The sequence below is a fragment of the Apiospora aurea genome (genome assembly GCF_038362705.1).
Source record: "Apiospora aurea strain CBS 24483 chromosome Unknown utg000007l_segment0_segment0, whole genome shotgun sequence".
Classification (NCBI taxonomy): Eukaryota; Fungi; Ascomycota; class Sordariomycetes; order Amphisphaeriales; family Apiosporaceae; genus Apiospora; species Apiospora aurea.
The window spans coordinates 1,913,547-1,932,034 of record NW_027117394.1 but is presented as its reverse complement, the minus strand read 5'-3'; the positions used below and the strand labels follow the sequence as shown (position 1 = coordinate 1,932,034).

The window sequence follows — 18,488 nt, the reverse complement described above, 5'->3', positions numbered from 1 at the left end:
CTCATCTCTGCACCATCGGATGCGAATGTGGGGGAGATCTGACGATAGCCTGCCGGTGACCTGAGCCTGCTGACCGAACGCCTTACATCAAGACTTGGAAGCCGCAGGTGGGCAAACAAGTGAGCTGGCCTGGTACCGTCGTCCTGGGAGCTGTAAATACTGGCCCGCTCGTCTCCTCGGTCATACTGCCGGATCCATCTAGCTTGCCGGCAGGGCAGTTCTCATTTCATCCGGCAACGCCAGGTGCTTGTTTGTCAGGGCAAGTGAACGAATAGGCAGGCAAGAGCACTACCGCCACTACCGCCCCCTACTTACGCGCCATGGATCAAACATCGGATATCAAACCTTCCATTGCTTCAGCATCCCCCACGCCTGCTTCTACACAGGCTTCCACTTCAAGTGCGCCTATCAAAAGAAGGGCACCCATAGCTTGTCGAAGGTATCGTGCATTTCTACTTCAAAGAATCTGAACAGCACTTGCTTACCATTCACCCCAGGTGTCGGCGTATGAGGAGTAAATGTATCCATGACAAACATAACGGGCCATGCCAGGGATGTATAGAGTCTGGGAAGCCCGACGATTGGTAGCTATGCTTCTCACCATCGGACCGGTTTTCCGTTTGGTCTTGCTGAGATATAAATAGCTTCTACCCGGGCCGTGGCGAGTCCACGGAGGACCGCCAGTTCCGCCATCCGCGTCAAAGGGCAGACAGGAAACCCAATGGCAAACCACCGAGAGTGAGCAAGGAAAATGCAGTTTCCCCGAGTCTTACCACTAGTAGCAACACGCTGGACTGGGATGGTGATGAGTTGGCGCTCCTTGCCGACGTAGAGACGGTGAAAGAGGGTGTCCGAGCCTTCACCCAGCACTTCTTTCAACTGGGTTTCATCGCCACAGAAGACTTTCTCTTACAGGTGGAGAGAGAACCTGGCAAGATAGGCGCTTTCCTCCTCGTGAGCATTCTCAGCATCTCTGCACGGTTCAATAGGAACTACGAGGCTGCGCAGAAGGTTGTGCAATCCTACCTGGACTGTGCCGAGAAGCTGGCACTGAGGGAGCTTTACCAACAACCTATCACTCTGGAAAGATGCCAAGCGTTTTTCCTCCTGTCCATCGCCCAGCACGGCATGGGAGACACAAGTCGTAGCAACGTAGGTCTTTGTTGGTGTCGATACTGGGTGAGCATCACATTAACTCCGGCAGATAAATATGGGCATAGCCATATCGATGGCCACAGAGATGCGACTTCACCGCGAAGAAACATTCAAGCTAATAACGGAAGAATCAACCCGTGAGTCACGAATCAGGGCCGAATCCGCCCGGCGTACTCTGGTAAGTTCTTTTGTAGTAAACTTCGTGGTCTTTGGCCAGATCCTTTCCACCCTTTGCCTTGGTGTTGGCCGGCTGACCCAAAACTGGTGAAGTGGATGCTGCATAGTAAGTGAGTCCCGTGCCAACCAGTGTCTTCGTATGCTTAGATGGTTAGGCCAGGACAACCTTCACTCTGGCCCCTATAAGCCGGTACTGCTTACGGCGGGCGACATAACGACATTGCTTCCGTGCGATGAAGATGAGTTTCGCCGTGGTGATTTTCAAGTAAAGCCTCGAGCGGCTCTTGTTGGGACGCCACCTGCTGATCTGAATCCGACCCTGACAACGCTCAAATCACGCTCGCTCTTTGCCACACTCATCCAGACACACCACATCTGGGGCACGGTAGCGCGCCGTGCCGTGGCGAATAAAAAAAGCTCTTATCCTAACGACACTGGCAGTGATTACGCAAAGATAGCAACCCAGTTGGCTGAATTCGAGAGGAATCTGCCGAAGACCCAAGTTTACGACGACGTCTTTCTGGATGACTACCGAAAGAAAAACGAAGATCTTGTGAGCTGCTCTAAGCTTCCTCGATAGCGTGGCGTACTGACATGAGGTACAGGCATATCTCAGTGCTTGTGCGACTTTGAGATTGAGTAACATTGTTCTTCGAAAGGCATATCTTGGGGAGTATGTACCGCCAAGCATCTTTCCCACGTCCAACCCATTGACTTTAGTACAGCATGATCCGCTCGTTGAAAGGCCATCGCTCTGGCCTGGAAGTGCATATCCTTCATACAATAACCAATGAACTCTTCGATAATGTCTATCGCCTTTACCAACAGATTTGCGCCCAATTTGATGATGCAGACAGGCCACTGGAAGAAATGGTTGGATCCCAGATGGCTGTAAGTGAAGCAAGTCCCCACCGCCACTCCAATCTTTACCTAACTCGAAGCAGGCATTCTGTGTTTACAGTTGCGGCTTGCTCGTATCGTACCTCGTCAAGTACCCTGGGCGTGAGTATCAGGAGTACCTCCTTCTCATACCAGTCTTGCTAAGCGGCTCATAGTCTATCAAAACCCCAAACCAAAGACGGACGAAACACCTAAAGAGATGTATGACCGTATCATTGGCATTCTGGAGGAAGCGCAAGCAATCTGGCCTCTTGCTTCAAGTTGGCTCACTGGCCTGAAGAGCTGGATGGGTGGCCCAGATACGGGTGGAGTATACGAAGGCGTCTTCATGGCGGATGGCGTGAGGTTGCCCCAAGTCCTCGACATTCTCGGATGGAGAACTAATTCCAATCTCATGACAGAAGAACCCCTTGCCACATGCCTTTCTGCATCCCCCTGTTTCTACGCCGGCAGACAAGATGACGGGTCTCCTCTCGCCTTCTTTTGTCCATGGCAGGGTTGAGCCAAAGCAACATATTGTCCCGGTCGTGCATACCGAGCCTGCAATTCTGCCACCTCTGCAGTCGAGTCAATCCATTTCCGGCGAACCCCCTTCCCTCCCGCCGCCGCCACTTTTAGACTTCTTAAGTCCCACGCAGCAGCAGCAATCGCCGGCGCAGTATCATCACCCCCAATACAACAGTTATCCGTCCCAGATGCCTGACTATGTCAAGCCCGATCCTCATCAGCAGCAACAACAATACGAAGGAATGTATGCCCTCCACCACGGCCAACACAGCGCCGGCACATCGGCCGCACAAATTTCGCCACAAGTCGCCAACACGTACGACCAGAACCAGGCTTTCATACCCGACTTCAACAAATTCATGTCTACCACTAATGACGGGTTCAACCTCCAGCTCCAGCAGCTCATGGGTGTACCCTGGAACGCACCGGATGCGACAGTCCCGTTGTACAACCACCACCACCTGACAGACATGTCAACCCAACCACCGGCATAAAGGGCGTGCATATGTGCCTGCGTATCTTCTTGACTTTTCTTCGTTTCGTTTGTGTCCATCTCCCAAAATGTCTTCGGTAGGGCCGCCGTTGTCAGTTTGCCATTTTCTTAAGAAACGCGTCGAATACGCTGAATCTCGATATCAGTGGTTGCTGATGGATATCCCCCGGGCACACACATAGGTAGTCCTCTTTTATTCTCCGATCTGGTCGTTTACAACTGGTGATATTTTCAAAAATTTAGGCGGATATTAATAGTAGCGATAGATGATATCAAACTCGCATCCCTTTTCTCCCTCTTGGTGACCGGCCTCAAAATAGCGACGTTGTGCTATCCATGTTCTTACGTCTGTGGAGTGGCTGGCTTTTCCAGCTGCTAAGTACCAGTGCGTCGGAAATCCAGCAGAAATTAGACTTGGCCGTCCCGTGGATGCTTTTGCCCGAGGATCGTGTTCGTTCACTGTCATATCGACATCACTGTTGGAATACGTAGGTCTTAATTTAATAAGCGGGCTGTAGCGCATGACTGACGGCCTGGAGCAACATATGCAAAATTTGCATCAGAAGTAAGGAAAATCATCAATGGCATCATGGCTTGTGGTAGCACACTTCTGCAGTGCAGTTATGGGGATTAAACAACTTTATTTATCTTTGTTTTCTGCACTGAACTAGGGGGAGAAGACTAGGCCATGGCGCTTTTCGCTCACCATATATGCGTCATATCCTGCGGGAACGATGCACAAGGGTAAGTGATGATGTCTCCAACGGAAACATAAGATGACGTGATGAGACAGCTTGGCCATCCATCCGTCATCACAAAGAGCGCATGGCACTTGGTTCTCTCGCTAGCCGTTCATCGTGCAAAATAGGGTGCAAGCCTTGAACCGTTGAGGCTCAAAGCTAGGGGCGTCTCCCTCGTCTCTCGTTGGTTGTTCACTTGAACAAACCTGGCGAGGCTGGCCTCTACTTTCCTGAGCACGTCTCTCCATCGTCTCTTTCTTACATGACTTCGTGGCCGCCAATACCAAGGTAGAGGGGCGTACATGACATAATAATCTTCTCTAGCTGCGACACATGTCCGTAGTGGGTTTTTCAGCCAAAACCGAAAACCCCGCGGCAAAATACAACGGGGGTAATGGGGGTAAGGTGTATCGCGGTTGGTTCTTTGTGTTTGTGTGTGTGTGCTGTGTCGTGGGAAGGGGGGGTTGGAGGGGTATAGGATCAATAGGGTAGTGTGGGAAGGGGTCTATATACACACGGGGTCTTGCATCGACGTGTAGAGGAAAGTGTAGCTGCTACTGTGGGTTGACTGTTCCTTTCGCTAGCTGCACTGAACCGCGCAAGGCACCTGGCTCGGTCTCATGTAGATGACATGGGGTAGAGAGGGTTATGGGCCAGGCTTGGTGCTCAACATCTCCTTTTGGGGCGTCCATCACCCGATGAGCAGACACAGGGAGAGAGGGTCAATCAAGCCCGTGCCACACCGGTTCCTGCTCAAGTTTGCTGCATGACCGACTGCTGACCGCCGAGTTGACGCTTAACCTGCTCGCGAGCCCAGCGAGCCGTCTCGATTGTGCGCGACTGGAATTCACGGTTGGTCTTGGTTTCCCTGATCATAGCTGTGACCCAATCCTGTCGGAACGCATCGACGAGCTCTCCGTTGGGGTAGGCATCAGCAAGGTCGCTATTCACCAGTGTTAGCATCGTCCGTTCTAATAGTGTTTGCGGTTTGGTCCTTACCCAATAACACCCATGGATGATCGCATCAGGGATTCACTCCGGTTCATATCTTGCGAAATGATGTTGAGCATCTGGAAGATAGATTGGACGTAGGGCTGCAGAGCCTCAGCTGTTGGTCATTGTTAGCATAGTTCTGTCCAAGTAAACTGCAACCAACTGCTTACTCTTGTTGCTATCCCTCATGGCGCTAATGATACCACTCCAGGCGTCCATAATTCCTTCTCTCAGGGAGATGACGTAGTCGTACATCTCATAGCTGCCATCCGGGCTGGCGGTAACAGTGGAGGCTTGTTGCAGTACCTGAGCAACGACAGACAGGTAGGACTCGAAGTGTCCGGTGATGGCGCTAGCAATGTCACCGAAGCACTGGAGGATGGCGGGCTTGAACTGGTTGCCCAACGAGTTGCTCTGCGTGTTCGCGTTAGAGGAATGGTAATTCGAAGCGTGGGGTGCTGAAATCAAAGGGGTGTCACTAACCCTAAGGTTGTTAAGAAGGTAGTTCATGAAGTTGTCACAGTAGGGCTGGCTGCGCTCGCTCATGGATCGCGTAATGTCACTGACAAGGCCAATAGCCATTGAGCATAGACTTGGCTCTTCCTGGTTGGCGAGAGCATTGTACAAGAACGGTGTGAAGGCATCCATGTATTTGGCAAAGTCCTCCTCCATGGCGTTGGCAAGGTTGCTGATGGTGGCGAAGACGGCCTCGGGAACAGCCGACTTGGCACCGGCCGTGGTGAGAATCTGAAGCGAGACTTGCATGATGCGGTCGCCCTGGGGAGCAATCTCCTTCTCCAGTCGCTGGATGATGGCCTGCAAAACAGCGTTAAGGCTGGTTTGCATCTCCTCCAGAGCGATCTTGTCTTCGATGCTGACGACTTGGCTTTGCATGGGAACGGTCTCCTCGAGGCGCTTCAGGATCACATCGGACAATGAAGCAATGGCCGGGAAACTCTCGGTGGCAGCATGCTGGACGAATGCGCTGAGAACCTCGTAAGCGGTGGTGCGGACCGTAGTCTCGGCTTCGGGCTTGGCCGTTACGTTGAGCAGAGTGGAAACGCTCTCGTTGAAGTGCTGAGTCAAGGGGTTGCTAGTCGCGTCCAGCTCGCCCGAGAAGCGCTCGGCCAAGTTCATGAGAGCCCAGCAGCAAGAGCTTGCCATCTTGGCATCATGAACTCCAGCAAAGAGGGAGCCAATCAGGGGGGTCAGGTGTGTGGCAGGGTCAATGGCATCCGAGCATGCCTCGGTGATGCGTCCTAGTGCGTAAGCGGTCGAGTCCTTGACATGCGTAGAGCTGTCCTCCATCATGGTGATCAGGACAGGCAGAGCCTGCTTGACAATGGGCTCCAGCACCTTCTCCTCGGGACCCTCCATGATAGCACCGAAGGCAGCAACGGCAGCTTCTCTGAAGTGCCAGTCCTCCGATCGCAAATGCTGCTCGACAAACTGGATGACTGGGGGGATGATGTTAGGCCCGACAGCCTGAGCGTACAGTTGCAGACACTGGTAGGCGGCGCGGGATAGGTTGTACTCGTCATCGGCGGCATCCTCATCCTGCTTGGTCAACAGCACGAGAAGCGTGGGGACAACCTCGTTGGTCGCGACCCGAGCGAAGTTATAGAAGGGTCGCATCTGATCCGAGCTCTCAACCTGGCCGTTGTCCTCTTCGATGTTGATTTCTTCCTCGCAAACTGTGCTCCAGAATTCGACAGCAAGCTTGGCGACGTCCTCGTCCTCGTTCTTCATACCCAAAATAGTAAGACCGAAGAGCGCCTTCTCCATGTAGAAGCGCATATTCTCGTAGTAAAGGGCCATGATGCGGTTAAGACATCCGAAAGCACCCTGCTGAATGCGCGAGTCATCGGCTTGTGTGGCCTCACAGACAACCTGCATGATGTAGTTTCGCTCACCCTCGTGCTTGAAGTTGTTGCCGACAAAGTCAAGAGAGTCGCCAAGGGCCAAGATGGCAGAGAGACGGACCTCCTGGTTGGTCTCCTCCTTCCGGGCACCTTGAACGACTGCGGTCAGGATCGCATTAGAATGGCTGATGAGAGCCGTCCGCAGCTCGGTATCCTGGCTCTCGCAAATGTAACCAAGACAGGTCAACGAGGCCTGCTTCTGGTGGGGGCGCCGGTGCTAACGTTCTGCACCAGAGTAGACATAAGATCGGGCCATTGGTCCCGCGGCAATTCGATCGAGGCAATAGCCGCGATGACCTGGGCGGCAGCCTGGCCGGCCTGTGCGTTGCTGGACGAGAGGGTCTGGAAGGCCAGAGTCTTGACCTGTGTCTTGGTCTCTTGCTCCGTCTGCTGCAGCCATTTGGCCTGCAGTTCTTGCTGTCGTGCGAATTCGCGTGCGGAGAAGGCGTTCTTGAGGGCGAGACCGGCGGCGACTCGGATCTGTGCCTCGGCGTTGTCGTCTGCTAATACCTGGACGAGGGTGGCTAGGTAGAGGGACTATGGGGTTGAGAATTTGCAGTCAGCGCCAAGTCCAAGGCGGATTCAGTCGGGAGGCATCGTGAACTTACAAAGTTGTTTTCGGCAGCTTGGGTGAGCTGCTGCTCGGCTGCGTTTCGCGTAGCCGCATCTGGAAAGTTGAAGTCAGCGGGTGGTGGTACCAAGAGCGAAAACGGACGAAGGCTCGGAAAGGCCCGTGACGTATGGGCGAGATCACATGAATGCGGCAGATAGATGGATTGTCCATGGGAGGGCAGGGGAGGGGAGAGGGGGGATTGGATGGAGGGACGACATACCAGGCGACAGCGAGTTGCTGAGGACAGTGTTGATACCACCGTTGTCAGCCATCTTGTCTGCTTAACAGCCTCTCCTGTGTTATGCGGTGTCGATCCAGCGCGATGGTGGTGTCGAGGGGGGGTAAATAATGGCCAGCAGTATGGGCAAAGTGGGGATGGGAAGGGAGAGAAATAAGGTCTTGGTTGAAATAAAACCAGCAGTGTGCTTTCCCTTCTAGAAAGTAATGGTGAAGGAATGTGGCTGCCTTTTTCTGCCCGCGCTCTCGTTCTCTTTGATGCGGCGGCGATATGCTCGAGTCGGCACACTGAGCTTTCCTGGGTTTGTTGATTTTTCTTATTTTGTTTGGGGGGGATGGAGAGAAATTGGTAGAATGAGAGATGGAATATGGGAGGGGAGAATAATATGCAATCGTCGTTGGCTGCTGGCCGCCAAAGTGGGTAGTGCTTGAGGGGTCCTTCTCTATGTTTTAAGTGGACCCGAGCCTGCCTTAGGCCCTGCGTAGGGTCTGTAGCCTCTCTGTAGGGTCTGTCCGGGACTCTGGGTAGGGGAGGCGTTGGGGGGCTTTGGGAGCTTTTGGCTGGTGGCCCGTCGCCCGTACCTAGCAAATAATGAGGAAATCTGTCGACTTGGCTTGGGCTGGCCGAACAGAAGAAAGAGAAACCAGAGACACACGAGAATGATGGGCAGAGAACCTTAGCCAGAAGCAGACTCTTCGATGGGCCTAATTTTATCTACTATCAATGTAGAGGTAGGTATGTATGCACATGTATTGATGTAGGCACCTACCTACCTACCTCAGAGTAAGAATCTATTTCGGGTTCTTTTCTTCTTATCTCCTTGGCTTTGGACATTTGCAAACACCCATCTGACATGCCTCCCAGACCGGCCACTCACTATTTATCATTGTACCTACACTCTCCCCATCCAAAAGTAGGCGTGCTGGAGAAACAATGAGTGCCTGCATAATATCGATCCATGAAGAAAAGAGCCAGAGCTGTGTTCTAGAGGCCCGGAAACTTTTCTGTTACTGCCGGTGAGAACTCAACTTTATTAAGGCTTGTCAGCCTACCGGACCGTTTGGACGTTCTGATTAGAAGAGATAGCCTCGACTGCTTGGGCCACTTTTGACCTGACCCTGCCTGCCGTGTCCTGGCCTTTTCTATAACACCTGTCCACATGCATTTATATGTATGTGTGTGTCTCATTGCCAAAGTTGTGGATTGATGCTTCCTTTCATTACCCATCCTGTGACCGACCTTTCAATCTTTTATCGCAGAAGGGGGTAGTGCATCAAAGCAAAGCAGCGGCGGCAGCAGCAGCAGCAGCAGCAGCAAGTCGACCGACTACCAACTACATGTACATACCTACCTCATAAGTACCCTAATAAGCCCACCAACATTGAAGTGTTTTCCGGCAAAGACACTACATGCCAATGGATGCTGCCGGCTAACGGATCAGCGGCGGAATCGGCCACCACTCATTTCATTCGCCTAGCCAAATTTGCCTCTCATCACCCATCGGTTCCAGAAGGGCAAAAAGGCTCAAGAGTCATTCTAGTTCTAGGCAATGGATTCCTAACCTGATCAATCTCACCGACTGGCGTCTCAAGAGCCAATGAAATGCACCCAATCCGACCTGGAGCGCCAGCAGCAAGCGAGGGGCTGTTCGCAAGGCTTCACTTCACGTGTCATCCTCGAAATTCTGTCAATGTTTCCCCACACCATCAATTCCCCAATGTGCCCCTCCTCAACTGCCAAGACTTGCAGGCTGTGATACGCATCTCATCTCAGTCTACAGCATATTCGGTGTATCCATGTCTGAGAGCATTGGAACAGAACAGGTTCAAATCGCCGGGCACAGGATGGAAACAGCCTAGTAAAAATAAACCTAGTTAGTATGTGCTCTGCACGCCCGGATGTGTAGAAGATATACCCTTAATCATGTTACTACGGTGGCTACTTGCGAAAACAATGCAGATTAGTTTTGTACTTGGCTTCGGCCTCATCGGCCAGCATGAATATGAATGACTTTTCCCCACCGTCCAGCAAATGCGCTACTAATCAATCTTCAATGCGACGCGACTATAATTCTCAACTTCGGTTTCAGCAGCACTTGTGCTGCTACCCAGGGTAATCATGATGGACATCACCGGGTGCTTTCCCTTGGCATTACGCCATTTACATATGATTCGCTTTGGCTTCCAGGGCGTCCACCACTGACGAGACACCGTTATTCGAGGTCTCGCCTGTGTTCTGTGTATCTGGCACTGCAAGTCCGTTGAGATCGACGTCTTGGCTGGGTGTTCGGCGTGGCGTGGCCTTGGAGAGGATAGGGCTTCCAGGGCGGCTCAAAACGAACTAGATATACAAAGTCAGAACAGTTGACATGCAGTAGGGCTGCTTGGTGGGCTTCACTTACGCTACTAGCTGCGCTCAGGAGGGCAACGAGCGAGCTCTGGACCACATCCTCGTGGATACCGACACCCCACACCTTCTGGGATGTGCCGGAAGCCGTGCACTCGATGTAAGTCGCAGCCTTCACATCTCGGCCGCGTCCGATGGAATGTTCCTTGTAATCGGCGACATCAAGATCGATCCCGACGCTCTTGAGCGCGTTGGCCAAGGACGAGATAGGTCCATTGCCACGGCCTTGGAGCTGATATTCCTTGCCATCGACCGCGACAATACCCTCGAAAAGACGAGCGGCGTTCTTAGTGTCTTGCGACTTTCCAGGTGCCGGGGGAGCGGGCGAGTGTGAGCGGTCGACAGAGATAGAGTAGTCGACGATCTGGAATCGCGGGTGTTCCTTGAGGAAGTAGGTCGTCTCGAAGAGCTCACTGATCTCATCCGACAGCAGTTCTCTGCCGAGCGCATCTGCCCTTTTCTGAACCACCTTACTGAAGGCAATCTGCAATCCGCGAGGCAGGTCAAGCTCGAGCTTCCGCAGAATAATCCAAGCAGCACCCCCTTACCACTCTGGGAGTTGACGCGGATGATGGCTTCATAGGTACGGCCGATATCTTGCGGATCGAGAGGCAGGTAAGGCACTTGCCAATGGTCGTCGTAGGCCTTGTTCTCTTGTTTCCGTACTTGGAATCCCTTCTTAATGGCATCTTGGTGAGATCCACTAAAGGCGCACACAACAAGGGAGCCACCGTATGGGGCACGGGGGTGGACGGGGATCTTGTTGCATATCTCGACCGTATCGATGACGCGCTTCAGGTCGGAGAAGTCGACATTCGGGTGGATTCCCTGGGTGTACAGGTTGAGGGCGAGGGTGACTAAGTCAACGTTACCAGTGCGTTCGCCGTTACCGAACAGGCAGCCCTCGACTCGGTCTGCGCCAGCCATCTGCGCCAGCTCGGCGGCAGCGACTGCGCAGCCGCGATCGTTGTGGGGATGCAAAGAGACGCAGACCTTCTCTCGCTCGGTGATGTTGGTGCAGAAGTACTCGATCTGGTCGGCGTAGACGTTGGGCGTAGCCATCTCCACCGTTGCGGGGAGGTTGAAGATGATGGGATTCGCCTCGGTCGGTTCCCAGGCGGCCTTGACGGCTTCGCAGATCTTGATTGCGAATTCAGGGCTGGTGTCTGAGAAGGTTTCGGGGCTGAACTCGAAAGCCCACTCGGTGCCGGCTTGCGACGGGTCGTCCTTGGTGATGGAGCGGGCGTACTTTGTGCATTTCACAGCCATCGCAAGACTCTCCTCCTCCGAGAAGCCGAAGACAATGCGGCGGAAGCATTCGCTGGTGGCCAGGTAGATGTGCAAAAGAGCCTTCTTGGCACCCTTGAGAGAGTCGACAGTTCGGCGAATGAGGTCCTCGCGACAGGGAGAGAGGACCTGGATCCAGACGTCGTCAGGTACCGCGCCGGGGGTTTCGACGATGCGTCGCGTGAAGTCGAAGTCGGTCTGTGAAGCAGAGGGGAAGGAGACCTCGATCTCCTTGTAGCCAAGCTCGACGAGCATGTTGAAGAATCTCCATTTCTCGTCGCCGTTCATGGGGTCAACCAAGCTCTGGTTGCCATCTCTCAGATCGGTGGCCAGCCATCTCGGAGGCTTCTCAATGACCTTGGAGGGCCACTGGCGATTGGGAAGATCCAAAGGCTTGAAGCTTTTGTACTTCTTGGAGGGATCTTTAAGCATACCCATGATGTCTCAAGACCAGGACTGGTCACTCGATATCCAGAAGAGAAAGAGAGAAAAAAAAGTAAAGGATGCTTGTCGAGGCTCAATCTTTCCGCCCGTAGCAGCTGTGCGCAACTTCTACGTAAACTTATTTGGCGGGGTAATTTTTTTCTTGGAGGGGTAGTGAGTGGGCAGTTGCTGAGGCTCAGGCTCAGGCTCAGGTGTGGACCAGGATTATGACGAATGCCTGCTCAATCGGGAGCCAGCAATAGAAGTTTTTAACGGTCTGTTGGGTGAATTCAGTAGGGCGAGGCGACCCGTCCGAGAATATCCTGGTGATTTATAGACGGCAACCGATCAATATTCTCTCGACCTCGAGGGGCTCGCGCCAGATGAAGAGAAATTGAGTCATGGCGAGTGCCCTCGACCATCCCGGGGGGAGGAGGGGGATCCAGCCGGTGTGGGGATCTGGCGGGCAGACCGATCACCGGCGCTGGATGGCTGCAATTGGATACCTACTAAGTACTGTTCCTTGGTGCTTGGGGTCGTATAATTGGTATTCTGAAGCAAACATTCCGAATGGCTCCGTGAAGAATCCCAATACATTTATCCTACATCACCCACAACTCATTGGGCCGCCCTTCTGTAGGGTGAGGTCATGCTTGAGCTTAGGCAGCTGCCTAGCAAAATCTGGCAGAGCGTGCTCTCGCTATAGCTGACTAACTACGGATATCCACTCGTGTGTAACGCGTATAATGTGTATGTTACTATTCACCTCGGGCATTCTGTTGTACAAAACAAACACCTCTTGGGACGAAGCTGAACTATCGCCCCTCCTTGGACAAACAGTGGAATCAGCAACCGCAACCGGACTACGCGTGATGAAAGCCAAACGTGATGGCTGAGTAAAGTATGCACCAGGTCTTGAGCGCGCCTTATTGTCCGCCGATCATAACGCTGGCCCATTTTATCTAGTGTTATTGTCGGTAAACAGCGGTTATATACGGAGGCGTTGAGCCGCAATCGGTCTACTTGAGACCATCATGGCCATCGTCTTCTTGTCCAAAGGAACAGTCGATATTCTCAAGGCTACGCTGTTATATATCAATACCACGTCTATTGGATTATACTTCTTCCTTATGCCACTTCCTCGAATTCACCTTCCATTCCAGGGCCGCCCCAAGGGCGACGCTAAGTTTTCGTGATATGGCACATCCATCCGACTAGCTGTGGCTGAACTGGCGATGGGATCACGGTTCGCTGGCAACGAATGGACATCGACATATGCTTGAGCTGGAGTTGGCGAGTCGACATGCAGGCCTCGCCGAGGACGGACCGCCGCCAGAAGATCCTTCGGCCAATTCTACGACTATTATATCCTTGAACCTACCAATAGGCGCCCTGTAATCGGACATCGCACCATCAAAGGGCGCGGCATTGTACCAAAAATCCAGCAATAAGAGACGAGGCAGCTACACGAGGCCGTAATGGGGTGGTCAACGTCTTGTCGGTCATCACCTCCCTGCCAACCGACGCAAATGAAATTTCATCCTTGTCGGGCACCACACACATTAAAAGGTCGAGGGACTGGACTTATCGCGAGAAAAGAAGGTCGAATATAATGATTCGATGGAAGCTCTATAGACAAGAACCTGGCCGAACCAAGCCACGGATCAGATGAAGAAAATGTATGTACCAAGGAAGTCTGAAAAAGAGCTTCGTAAAAAGTCTGTTTTTATACAACAGGTTGTGTTAAATCGGCTGCCTTCATTACCACTCTTGAGAAATGCCCTTTGCGTGCGCCGCTTGAAGAATACCCTTTTTCACGATTACCAAATACCGAAAAAATATCAACTCGCTCTTCTCTTCTTGGAACGCCGTTACCCTTGGCAACTCCTGCTATGCCAATGCAAATAATGCTCGAACCCAAATCGGAAAATGCAAAATCATCTCGGGGTCGTCCTCCCTCCATGTCTTTGCTGGATTACCACGTAAAGGACTCCTCCACAAAGTCGACCACCGATCGGCCGCTTTGTACGTCCCGGACAGCTTCGCGAACGTCGTCTGCCAACGCGCCCGGGCCACATACCGTGACGCACATGGCCCCGACCTGTTGCTCGACCTCTTTCTTGACAATGGTCATGATGTTGGGTCGGCCGGAGAAGACCTTGACGGTACTGGACGGGCTCTGGATTTGGTTCGGGTTCTTCGGCCTCGTGACGAAGACTTGCATGTTGAGAATGTCTCTCCTATTGTCCATTCTTAAGATCTCGTTCATCCACGGGCGGATCCATTCGAGCGCTTCGAATTCACGAATGACCCAGACCAGTGTGATGCGTCGCGTTGCAATCGTGCCCTCATTGTAGCCGTCAATGATGGGCTTCAGATACGAGAGCTGATGTGTTATGCCGGTGGAGCCACAGAACATCACTGCGTGCCCGTACGAATCAAGCTGATGGTGTCCAGCATATGGTCCCTCCATGGCAGCCTTCATGGTCAGCTCTTGTCCATCCGCCAGGCTGGCCTTGTCAAATAGTGCACGGGTGAAGCCGGTGTGGGCGCCGATGATAAAGGACACGGCCGTGGTGCCTCGTTCAATGTCCTCCCGGGTGATGATATCATCCTTCTCAAGACTGTTCGGACTGACTCGAGGGTAATGCGCGACATATGCAACCGAGAACGGGTGGTTTTCCCAAGGCTTGACATCGCGGAAGCGCAGATACGCATGCGTTCCTGGTCTGATCTCGACATGACGCGGTAAGAACAACGTCACGCGGGTGGCCTCACATGGCAAAGCAGAAACGGTGGCCTCAGTGAAGCCGCTCTTGGACCAGTTATAATAAACAAGTCGGAGCATGCGGGCGAAACGATCCGCAAACCAAAGCAGGAAGATGGCCACCATCCACGGCAGCTGAGGCAGGCCTCCGGGGATCTCCGCGGTAGCGCAGTGCACCCACGTGCAAACGAAGCTAATCAGTGCCAGGACGATGTGGACGTTAAGGAACGTCTCATAGAAAGCGTGTCGGAGTGGCGAGAGAGACAAGATAACCAGGATGACCAGGGCTATGGTACCACAGGTGCCAGAGGCGATAAAGCCGTCATGGTTGATCTTGAAGCCCACGCTCTCCCAGCCGCCATCGGCAACCTGAACAATAGCCCAGGCGATTGTATGGATAACCGTTTCAAGGACGACCATTCGGCCCATCCATCGGTGAAGGAGGTTGTACGTATCGAAGCTTACGCAGAGCATTGCGATAAGCGGGTTGTTGCGGCCGGCCATGATGATCAGAGGGACCATGTTGACAGCGGCCAGAGTGCCCGAACGGCCACGCAGTTCGGCGCAGAATGAATACTTGTTTGTGTTGTTCCAGTTCAACACGAACATGTAGACGAAGTTGCTGGTGAAATAGATACCCAGCAGGATGGTGTGGAATCGCGACGGCAGCGTACCAATGCTGATGGCGGACGACAGTCTGATTTCGCGGTTATGTCGCTTATTCCAGAGGGGTGCATAGATGAGATGGTTCTTGAGACTCGGCATCCAGCTCCATTGTGAGGCCTTCCAGTAGGCTTGTTTGTCGCCTGGCGATGACATGGCCGAGACCTGTCGTAGCCAGGTCCAAGCTATCGCGAGAAGGCGTATCGACAACATCACTAGTGCCAGTATGCCCAAGGTCCACCATAGCATGTCCTTGAAGAGCATGTTTACTGGCTGGTTCACGCCAGTGAGTCCATTGTGATAGGGTGAGATGGTGGGATTGGATCCCGCGTTTTCTGTGGCCGTAGCCATTGCATCGCGCATCATTAATATCGGCCCTGGAGTTTGTAAGTCCTGGACAGCGATCCGGCGCCGCATTATCGACATGGTTTCGTTTTTCCGGGGGAGTTGTCGTAAAGTAAGATAGTCCTCGAGCTCAAAGGGGACAAACGCCGCTGAGGAATTCGGGGGGACAAGGAGAATCTATACTGAACAGATATGGATTCGGACTAGCCCAGAACTCTTTCAGATTAGGGGAAGAAGTGCACAGTTGTCTTGGTGGCCAATGGTCATGAATGCATTGTGTGCTGCGGTGGAGATAACAGACAATGAGTTGGGAAGACTCCCTTTGTGGTCATGGACCGGGCTTTGTTTTCTGGGGTGGCCAGGTGCTGCTTTGCCAGACAAAGATTGCGGATTGCTTCGCCTCGCCCAGATGCTACTGTGCAAGAGGGTAGAACCTGCCTGGAAGATGCGCGTCTCTCGTGTTGTGGAATGTCGTAGCACTGCGGACGGGGCCCGACGCCAAAAATCCAGGCGTCGATCGATGGTTGCCAGACAGGGCAATGTGGGGTGGCTGCTGGACGGGATGGATTGAAGCCAGACTCTCTTAATCAAAAAAAAGAGGGAGTCGAATCTGACGTGCTGATCGGGTTTGCTTGGTCGGTCAAAAATCTGTTGCCTTCGTGTGTCTGTATGTACGTGTGTGTGTGTGTGTGTAGTCGTGAGTACGTATGTAATGGATGCTGGTGTTGATGTGATATGGGGTGGCTGCCGGCAGGGTGTTGTTTGGTTGGCACGTTAATTACTGGGAAATGGCCGAGTAAAAAAGAGGGCGGGCTGGCAAAAGGTGCAGCGAGCGAGCGCAGCAGCAGGTCTCAAGAAAGAATTAATTGCCTGCCTTAGGTCTCGGCCTTGTTGCATACACAATCAATGCCTTGGGGAGGAAGGAGAAAGAGAGAAGTGGCTGCGAAGAAGCAATATCGACTCAGAACAAGCCAAAGGTTAGGGAGAGCGAGACAAATTGAGATCTTCCTCGGGCCCAAACTTCGCCAGGAATTACGGTCCGAGCAGGGGAGAAACAGGTGTTTTTTGCTGCCACCAGAGAACCGCTCAGCTGATCGAGCAATTACAAGAACACAAGAAGAATTGTATGCCTTTCGATTTCGTCCCACTAAAAGAATGGCCAGACGAAGAGAGAGCACGAGAGCGAGAGAGGAGGAAGAACACAGAGAAGAATCGCGATTACGACGATCCCCGAGCCGCAGCAACGGGACCAGTAGAGTTTATGAGGAAAAGGCGCCGGCCACAGATGCCCCTGGCATAATACATTTGATGGCCTCTCCATAGCGTGGACCTACACCTACGGGCGCGCCCCCTTGACGCGGCCCCCATCAGTGGCCAAAAGGGCAACGGCGATGCTGTTCAGGCCCAGCTTGGCCCTGTTGACTGTCCGATTTCCATTCCATGTACGAGCCTTGGCACTTGGTCGCAGGGGAATTCTTTGCTATTTGGACGGATTTGCCCAGTGTCGGCCGGGGATTGGCAAGGGTGGCCTGGTGGCCAATCAACCCGCAGCTCCCGTATGCACTTGTAGTAAGTGCCCCGAACGAGAGCGCACTGCCTGTCAGGAGAGGCAGCCGCGGCAGATTTGATAGGTCCTGGGCCACAGTTCGGCTCAGCTGCGGCCCACCTGGAGAGACGCAGCGCCCTGAAGGCGATCATAGTGGTCGGACGAAGCCAGCTATAGCCAGGAAGCGTTGGCGCTACCCATGCAGGGGGACGGCGGCGGCGGGCCTGCTTGGACGGCAGACGGTTGGCCGCCGTATTTCGTCTGGTTTTTTTTCTTCTTCTGTAGAATTTGCCTGGCGCCTGGCTCCCTGGGGAGTGCTGTGGAGGGTTCCCCTGCTCAATTCTAGGCCTGCACGCCCTGCACGCCCTGCACGCCTGCTGTCAACTTGCTCCCTCACCTTACCTTGGCTCTCCTTCGCTCTGTTACAAACCACCTTTCCACCGCTAGCCTCGCGAATCTACAAGTGGTCCGAACGAATGCTTTGATACCGAATCATATTTTTTCCGTCAACGATGGAAGAGAACCAGATCAATCCTTGGCGTAGAAATCTTGTGCATCCACGTCAAACATGTTGCTGCTGCTTGGTTCGACCGTCGGTTCTCCCCGGAACATGCAAATTGGACAACCACGGTGAGTGTAGGAAAACCGGACACCTGCGAGACACAGCATGCCAGCCAGACAGTCTTCCTCGTCCTCGTCCTCCTCCTCCTCCTGTACATTTCGAATCACAGCCCGAGGTCAACGTGGACGGCATCTGCGATCCGTCGTTGTCTTCGACTAGGCGAACTATCAATAGCTCGGGCCTTTCCCGCGTTGTCGGGTCGAACACCAGACCAAACATCGAAACGATGCGCGTACTTTTTTTTAGCCTCTGACTCGTTTGATTGGGAGACAAGGGCTCAGAGATGGGGAGTTTCTCTTTTCGGACCTGGGCCTCGCTTCACCAAGTCAGCATCCTGGCCGCGAATACTATGAAGCGGGTCGTTCCCAGATGACGTCGGCCTGCAATTATTCTATCTGCGGCGTGCCAAATCTCCATCTCGGCCGACGGCTATGCCATGCACAGCAGCTTGGGGCGGCCTTTTTCGGACTCAACCGTCGAGCATATCGATCAGTCCACATCGTACGTTTGGGACCTAGCTAGCCTAGGGAGCCTGATCGCGGGTATTTCCCTTTGGGCTCTGGTCGATCCCATTCCATTCAAGGGGCATCAAAGGGCATGGCATGAACCACTGGCCCTTTCCCACACGACCCTGTCACGTGGCGCGACCTCTTTGTCGGGATCTCGCCAAGAGTACGTAGTACGGGGTCCC

General features: G+C 53.3%; 4 protein-coding genes across 4 annotated transcripts; 1 reads left to right on the top strand and 3 right to left on the bottom strand.

The window, feature by feature from the left end:
- Window positions 1–320: 320 nt before the first annotated feature.
- PG986_010864 (uncharacterized protein) lies at window positions 321–3,233 on the top strand (the record flags this gene model as incomplete). Its single annotated transcript, XM_066847086.1, has 9 exons — window positions 321–439; window positions 645–1,152; window positions 1,205–1,333; window positions 1,520–1,885; window positions 1,938–2,005; window positions 2,058–2,223; window positions 2,277–2,334; window positions 2,388–2,572; window positions 2,634–3,233. 9 exons carry the CDS (start codon window positions 321–323, stop codon window positions 3,231–3,233), a joined length of 2,199 nt encoding a protein of 732 aa, XP_066696577.1.
- A 1,492-nt stretch (window positions 3,234–4,725) lies between these two features.
- On the bottom strand, window positions 4,726–7,772 carry PG986_010863 (armadillo-type protein; the record flags this gene model as incomplete). The annotated part of the gene is made up of 6 exons (XM_066847085.1): window positions 4,726–4,915; window positions 4,972–5,080; window positions 5,136–7,047; window positions 7,110–7,424; window positions 7,496–7,554; window positions 7,721–7,772. The coding sequence occupies 6 exons, from the start codon at window positions 7,770–7,772 to the stop codon at window positions 4,726–4,728; spliced, it is 2,637 nt and encodes an 878-aa protein (XP_066696576.1).
- A 2,126-nt stretch (window positions 7,773–9,898) lies between these two features.
- PG986_010862 (uncharacterized protein) lies at window positions 9,899–11,869 on the bottom strand (the record flags this gene model as incomplete). Its single annotated transcript, XM_066847084.1, has 3 exons — window positions 9,899–10,078; window positions 10,140–10,628; window positions 10,685–11,869. The coding sequence occupies 3 exons, from the start codon at window positions 11,867–11,869 to the stop codon at window positions 9,899–9,901; spliced, it is 1,854 nt and encodes a 617-aa protein (XP_066696575.1).
- A 1,960-nt stretch (window positions 11,870–13,829) lies between these two features.
- On the bottom strand, window positions 13,830–15,635 carry PG986_010861 (ferric reductase transmembrane component 3; the record flags this gene model as incomplete). The annotated part of the gene is made up of 1 exon (XM_066847083.1): window positions 13,830–15,635. The coding sequence occupies one exon, from the start codon at window positions 15,633–15,635 to the stop codon at window positions 13,830–13,832; it is 1,806 nt and encodes a 601-aa protein (XP_066696574.1).
- Between the last annotated feature and the right edge of the window lie 2,853 nt (window positions 15,636–18,488).